Source organism: Xyrauchen texanus, chromosome 6, assembly GCF_025860055.1.
Source record: "Xyrauchen texanus isolate HMW12.3.18 chromosome 6, RBS_HiC_50CHRs, whole genome shotgun sequence".
NCBI lineage: Eukaryota > Metazoa > Chordata > Actinopteri > Cypriniformes > Catostomidae > Xyrauchen > Xyrauchen texanus.
In genome coordinates this window covers 2,798,703-2,805,953 of record NC_068281.1, presented here as the reverse complement: position 1 = coordinate 2,805,953, position 7,251 = coordinate 2,798,703, and the positions used below count along the sequence as shown (strand labels likewise).

General features: G+C 44.6%; 1 protein-coding gene across 1 annotated transcript; it reads right to left on the bottom strand.

Moving 5' to 3' along the window:
• Positions 1-202: 202 nt before the first annotated feature.
• On the bottom strand, positions 203-6,728 carry LOC127645797 (protein-lysine 6-oxidase-like). Its single transcript, XM_052129476.1, has 7 exons — positions 5,946-6,728; positions 5,650-5,758; positions 5,066-5,203; positions 1,872-2,028; positions 1,105-1,200; positions 885-1,000; positions 203-770 (listed from the first exon to the last, which is right to left on the bottom strand). The coding sequence occupies exons 1-7, from the start codon at positions 6,616-6,618 to the stop codon at positions 764-766; spliced, it is 1,296 nt and encodes a 431-aa protein (XP_051985436.1). The 5' UTR covers positions 6,619-6,728; the 3' UTR covers positions 203-763.
• Positions 6,729-7,251: the final 523 nt, after the last annotated feature.

The window sequence follows — 7,251 nt, the reverse complement described above, 5'->3', positions numbered from 1 at the left end:
ACAATTGCACATTCTTACTCTACTGTAATAATCATTAAGGGACAGTGACGTTTTTCAGGCCCTGAAGATTTCCTTTCCTTAGGAATGCTATAGTCTATGTCAGAGAAACTCCTTGAGACTCTTTTGTGTTGAGTGAACCTGTGATCTACTGCTGAAGGAGCTTAGAAAAGAACCACAATTCATTCCTGTATTACATTTTCACCATTTTTATGTTTATTGGATCTCAAGCCAGATGGCTTCGTCCATCCAAGTCCAGGATTCATGAAGCGATTGTAATAATCATGGCAAATGAAACACAGTCTTCACAAAGCTTTAGCGTTTAAGCTAAAACTGGAATATCAACTCTTTTGAGTATTTCAAATGTAAATGTTACACTAGTGTTCTGCACTGGAGAAAAACGCTCAACTACTATGAACACCCAGATAAAAGTTATCAGTTTAAAGGAAATGTATACTTTTCATAATCTATGCAATAAATACAAACACTAAAGAGCAATAGGATACAAACATACAGTAAAAACCTCAACTATAACTAATGATTCTTAATTTAATATAAATGTTGCATGAAGAAATTTACATTCTATTGTAAAGCAGACTTTGCAAACACAATGCTGATGAGACTCAAAACTCAATTTTGCTGCTTGCACCAGGGCAAGAAATCAAATTAATACAAAAATAATTACATATTAAATGTTATTCCAAAAACATTACTTAAAAATCCTTATTAAATAGGGACAGAAATACATTTACAGGATCCGGTGTCTTTAATTCCTGCGAGAACAGTAAGAAAGAAATATACTTAGTTGATAATTGCATTGATTATACAGTAATGAATAACTTCAGTATTATGAATGCTCTGAAATGACTGAAAACACTTTCCCTCACCCAGTTATTCTGCAGTTTCGTGTTTGGACGAAATGGCCGGTGTAAATGACTTCACAACGCACAACGTTATTGGAGAAGTCAGACTCAGGCACCAGGAGGTTTGGATTGACTGTGACCTGAACGGGATATGAAACAAACATCAGGTTCTGTCTGGAATACAAAGCGTTCCCTAATATAGTCAGCATTATCACACCTTGGATCCTTTTTGAAAGGTTCATACCTTAAGAATGTAGCTTCCTGGAGGAACATCTGTTATGTCAATCCACTGGCAGTCAATATTGGCTGCATATGTATCATGGCAACCTGGACTCAAACCCTGCAAATACACCATCACTAGTACACCAAAACACACCTTTAGTTAGCTATACTTTGTGGACAAGGAACAAACTGTCTAGCTAAATTAGACAAAATGCATTGTAAGTAAGGTATGTGGGTAAACGCATCTTTTAAATGCATACATTTAAATGTGACCACCTATGGTCATGAAGGCTGGGTCATGGCCGAAAGAACTAGGTCGCGAGTACAAGCGGCCGAAATGGGCTTCCTCAGAAGGGTGGTGGGCTTCACCCTTAGAGATAGGGTGAGGAGCTCAGTCATCCGTGAGGAGCTCGGAGTAGAGCCGCTGCTCCTTTGCGTCAAAAGGAGCCAGTTGAGGTGGTTTGAGCATCTGGTAAGGATGCCCCCGAGGTGCCTCCCTAGGGAGGTGTTTCAGGCACATCCAACTCAGAGGAGGCCTCGGGGAAGACCCTGGATTAGGTGGAGAGATTACATCTCCACACTGGCCTGGGAACACCTCGGGGTCCCCCAGTCAGAGCTGGTTAATGTGGCTCGGGATAGGAAAGTTTGGGGCCCCCTGCTGGAGCTGCTGCCCCTGTGACCCGACTTTGGATAAGCGTTGAAGATGGATTGATGGATGGACATTTAAATGTTCAGTAGTTATTAAAAGTAGCTTTTTATAACAACAATAGAAGTGCATGGTGTGTATACCTGGGTGTGTACAGTGCAGGCATATCTGCGCTGAAAGCCGGGATCACAGCCAGTGTCTTCCAGACAGAAGCTCGCCTTGTGTCCTTCAGCAACCTTTAGTCCAGTGTTGGTGTCCAAGAGATCATAGTGACTGAACGCGTCCATGCTGTGATAGTGCCTGTTCAATGAGAGAATGATGTGGTGGATGATATTGCACTTGTTCTTTTTATCTCAACATTCTTTCTTCTCTGCAGATGAGAATAATTGACTTATTGCATGATGCTTCTACAAAACCAATATAAAAAGAATAATGTTTTGATTATTCGATTTCTCTAATATATGGCTTGAATATTTGATTCACACATGTGGGTGCACCTGAAACAGCCCTTTTGTCTGATTGGTCAACATGCACTTTCGTCTTCTCAATTGTCTGTGAGACAGAATAAAAGTTATCTGCTGTTCAATTGTTCAGATAAAGTCTAGCTGGCTACGGTTACACTCACCCCCATAAACCTCACTCACACATGGGTCATGGCACCATTGTAACTGGCCCTGCTCGACCCACTCCGAGCGGGATTCGAACCGGCATCTCCGGCATGGAAGGCAGGAGCATTAACGAGGAGGCTAAAGGCTACAGTCTCTAGTTTCAGTCGCTCTGGGTAAGGTTTAACAATACACCGCCATCTACCAGCTGGCTACCATTACATATGGCTTGTATATTTGATTTGCAGATGTGGCTGCACCTAGAACGCCCCTATCTTCTGATTGGTCAACCTGCTCATCTTCAAGCACCAAGCAGCAAGATTCTAATACATATGGCACGCATAGGTTAAATGTTAGTGGTGGTTCGGGACTATATTTAATGAAAATTTAGAAGATTTACATGGCAATCCCAGCTCTAATTCTGGCTGATAGGATTAAGGCAGTACAGAAGACGGGGCAGGTTCACCAATTAGATAAAAGGGCCGTTTCAGTGCCGCTCACATGTGCATATAAAAATTAAGTTAAGTTGCGTTGAAGACATTGTACAATGCAGATAAATGCACATTTGTACTGGCACATTCTATATTAATATGTCTATATAGGTTGCAACTATACTAAAAACTACAAAAAATTTGCAAAGTATTCAGCCTCCGGGCATCTCTGAGGAACCTGATGATCAGGTCATGCTTCCCTAGGGACAGTCCCCTGCGTCATGGTGGGCCGCTATGGCGGCTACATATACCTTCAAAGTGGAGGGGGAGAGCCGCCCCTCCAGCCTCTCCTGCAGGAAGGAAAGCACTGAACCGACTGCGTATCAATGGGGGTCTTCGGCTTGGGAAGAACTATGGCAATTCGTGAACTAACACCAGTTCAGGGCATAAAGCTCTGGCTTGAGTGATCGTGTCTATGACTGCTGGTGGTAGGCCACTTGGATCTTCTGCGTCCCATTCAAGGGCCAGACGTGGTAGTTCCAGAGGTCTGGCTGTGGATGCCAGATGGTGCACCATCCCTGAGAAAGACGGTCCTTCATCAGGGGAATCTGCCAGAGAGATGCTGTCGTGGGGAGTGTGAGGTCCGAGAACCAAGTCTGGGACGGCCAATACGGGGCCACGAGGGTGATGATCACGACACATCTGGACACTTGCTGTAGGGGAACTCCTGCCCGTAGAAATGCAAGGTCTGTCCAAGGGCTGAATAAGTGGCGGCAGAGTGGCGTGATAGCTACGCGATGTGTGCCGTGGCGCCATGCCCATCTCGGGACTAGAGTCTGAAGCCAGTGCTGAAGCGGTCTCATATGAATCAACCCGAGCGGCGTGACAGCCACTGAGGAAGCCATATGTCCCGGGAGCCTCTGAAAGTGTTTTTCACTGTCCTCCGTCTGAATGATGAGGCACGCTATCATTGAGACAGATGCCCGAGAAAAGAGATGCTCTGAACCGTGGAGAGCTTGCTCTTTTCCCAGATGACCCGAAGCCCTAGACGGCTGAGTTGCCTGAGCACTAAATCTCTGTGCGTGCACAGCAATTATCGAGAGTCTATGTCGGTAGAACCGAAACGTGAAAGTACGCGTCCTTCAGGTCTTCCGCCACGGACCAATATTGATGCCGGACGAGGGGCACTAAGGGGGTGATCGTGTCTGACGTACCTGGAGGTGGGGCCTCGTTGCGGGGGGAGCAGGTGACGCCACGTCAGGGGGCGTTGCCTCGAACTTACCTTGTTCTGCGTACCCGGCATAGGGCGGGTAAGCGACTGAGGAGGAGGACCTCTTGGGTCGGCCTCGAGACTCGTCACAACCGGCTGGCTGTAGGTATGGCGCAGCCGGGTGTGCGAAGGCGGGGGGAGGGGGCAATTTCTGAGTGGTCGCAAGATGGATGGATAGACAGACAGACAGACAGACAGACAGACAGACAGATGACAGATAGACAGACAGACATACAGACAGATGAGAGATAGACAGACAGACAGACAGATGACATAGACAGACAGACAGACGGCAGATAGACAGACAGACAGACATTAGACAGATGAGATAGACAGACAGACAGATGACATAGACAGACAGACGACAGATAGATAGACAGACAGACAGATGACAGACAGACATACAGATGAGAAATAGACAGACAGACAGATGACATAGACAGACAGACATTAGACAGATGACATAGACAGACAGACAGACAGATAGACAGACAGATGAGAGACAGACAGACAGACAGATGAGAGATAGACAGACAGACAGACAGATGAGAGATAGACAGACAGACAGACAGACGATAGATGACATAGACAGACAGATGACATAGACAGACAGATGACAGACAGACATACAGAAAGATGAGAGATAGATAGACAGACAGACGACAGATAGACAGACAGACAGACAGATGACATAGACAGACAGATGACAGACAGACATACAGACAGATGAGAGATAGACAGACAGACAGACAGACAGATGAGAGATAGATAGACAGATGAGAGATAGACAGACAGACAGACGACAGATGTCATAGACAGACAGATGAGAGATAGACAAACAGATGAGAGATAGACAGACAGACAGATAGATAGACAGACAGACAGACAGACAGATGACAGACAGACATACAGACAGATGAGAGATAGACAGACAGACAGATGACAGATAGATTGACAGACAGACAGACAGACAGACAGACAGATGGCAGACAGACAGAAAGACATAGATATTCTTATATACTAATACTCACTGATGACAGCTGTGCCACTCCCACTCATGTCTGGGTTTGACCGGCAGAAAATCAGTTGTTCCCATGTTTCTGACTTTCTGCGGGAACCGCAGCAGAACCCTGTAGTCCAAATCTCTCACTGTCGGATTGTATGCGGACCTGAAAGAGGAAAGACAGAAAAGGATGAGCTCACAGATGGGTAGAGGAAACATTTCAACAGAGGTCACCAAAACTGAAGAACTGTTTAATGGAACCCAACAATAACTTTGTGTTTTTACTTACTGCAAGTACTTAAAAATTGTCCTCACCAATGTTCAAGCCACTTGACATGAAATTAAAAACAATACAAAACATGTATTTTCTTTTTTACTTTTTTTAGTTTTTTATTTTCTCAATACACCAAAAAAAAAAAAAAAAAAGGGTACTTGTGCTATCTTTCTTTAAAATGAATGCACATGGTTTGACATTTTGTCATCTAACGCAATGATATCCAGAAACATTTTTAAGTGGGACTTCAGAGTCCAAATACTTTTTGGAGTCACTTTAAATCTCCTCGCACAACTAATGAACTCAAAATGATCATAAGATGGGCTCTCTTTACACACCGTGACAGGCAGTTCTCCTCAGCGGCGCAGCGGAGCGCGTACATCTGGACGCGCTGGATATACGAGCCCGCCTGGATAGAATACGGATCTGGAACAAGGTCTGGAAGACCTACAGACAAGCACATGAGGAGCACATTGAGACTATGCGTCTGTTTGTTTTCAATAAATGTCATGCAAGGTCTCATATCTTGGGGCTAGATCTGGTGTTCTGATAATCTGTGCTACCTGCCAGCACATCCTGATAGGTAGCATATATTTTCAGGACACCTGCATTTCGCCTTTTGCGCACAGCTCACCGTTGTGGAAATATCTGGTGCCGTGCCCGGTTCCTGGCGGAGGGCGTCGGGGGATGTTGTTCCTACTACCTGGTGGGTAGATGTTGTAGAACACCGTATTCCTGCTTCGTGAATCATCGCCTGATATATTATCCAATGTTGTTCCTTGCTCGGGCGCATAGTCACGGTTTGGAAATGTGTTGGGATTCACCGTTGGCGCAACAAACTGTTCAATATTAGCAACAGCTGGCGGGTTTCTTCCAGGGACACCCCCACCTGAGTATTCAGACAGGACGGTTCCTGGAGGACCCCTGGATCTCTGGCGCACATGCACTTGCCTGGCACCAGGTGCGCGGCTGTTGGCCACTACATACTGCATGCTGTCAGGACCCAGAAGTGCGGTTGTCGCGCTATTGGTATGTCTCTCAGCCACAGAACTGGATGTCCCTACTCGGGTGTGCATCGTCCTGTCACGGGCTGCATCTCTGTTGCTGCTCAGATGAACCCTGGACTGTCTCCTGGACGGTACAGGTGCGTGATACTCAGACCCGGTGCTCCTTAAACTGAACACTTGGCCGTTATTCACCCACTGGATCCGGTTCCTCCAGGGCGCAGCTTGTTGCGCGGCAATTAAACAATTCAGTCCTTGAAGTACATATAAAAATAAAAACAAATTTAGCATCTTAAGATACATTTCAAAGCTGGAAAGACACTAATGTGGTTCCAAGTACAGTTGCTCCTCTGGAAACCGCGTCTCTCTGAGTGGATGTGGGACTGTGGAGTGCGTCAACGGCATAGTCCGAATATTCCTCAGAGATTTTCGAAACGGACACATTTCTCACATTGTTGGAGTTTGCATGCGCATGCGCAGTCAGGACTTTACTTTGGAATGTTAACGCTTTCATCCCCGTGGGTAGTTTCGCAAAGTGGCACGAATAGGGTAGAAATTGTTGTGCTATTACATTTATTTATTTTTTACAATAAAGGCACAAAAAATATATATATTGCTATATTGTTTGAAACTATAGCAAAACTATATTTAAAAATATCACATGCATGTGTGCCAAAGTTTTGTGCTGAGTGCAATCATGCAACATAAAGGCCTATTTTTCTTTCATTTATGGGAAATATAATAAATAACTGATGTCTGTAGCATACAGTAGCTTGATCTAAAAATCTGCAACCCAATCTGTTACGCATTCTGCCGCCTTTTTATTTCATTTGTAACCTAGCAATACATTTATATGTTTATTTAGATATGTTTTACTCATTCATAATTTAATATATTTTATTTAACGTTGCTAGGAATAAAAAAACAGGGTAATCT

Bases quoted from the DNA above. Each gene is read 5' to 3' on its own strand.
- LOC127645797 (XM_052129476.1), bottom strand. From the start codon at position 6,618: ATGTATCTTAAGATGCTAAATTTGTTTTTATTTTTATATGTACTTCAA. The intron at 5,759-5,945 runs GTGAGCTGTGCG...GCTTGTCTGTAG, and splicing joins CACCAGATATTTCCACAACG to GTCTTCCAGACCTTGTTCCA. The intron at 1,201-1,871 runs GTATACACACCA...GTGTATTTGCAG, and splicing joins CCTGCACTGTACACACCCAG to GGTTTGAGTCCAGGTTGCCA.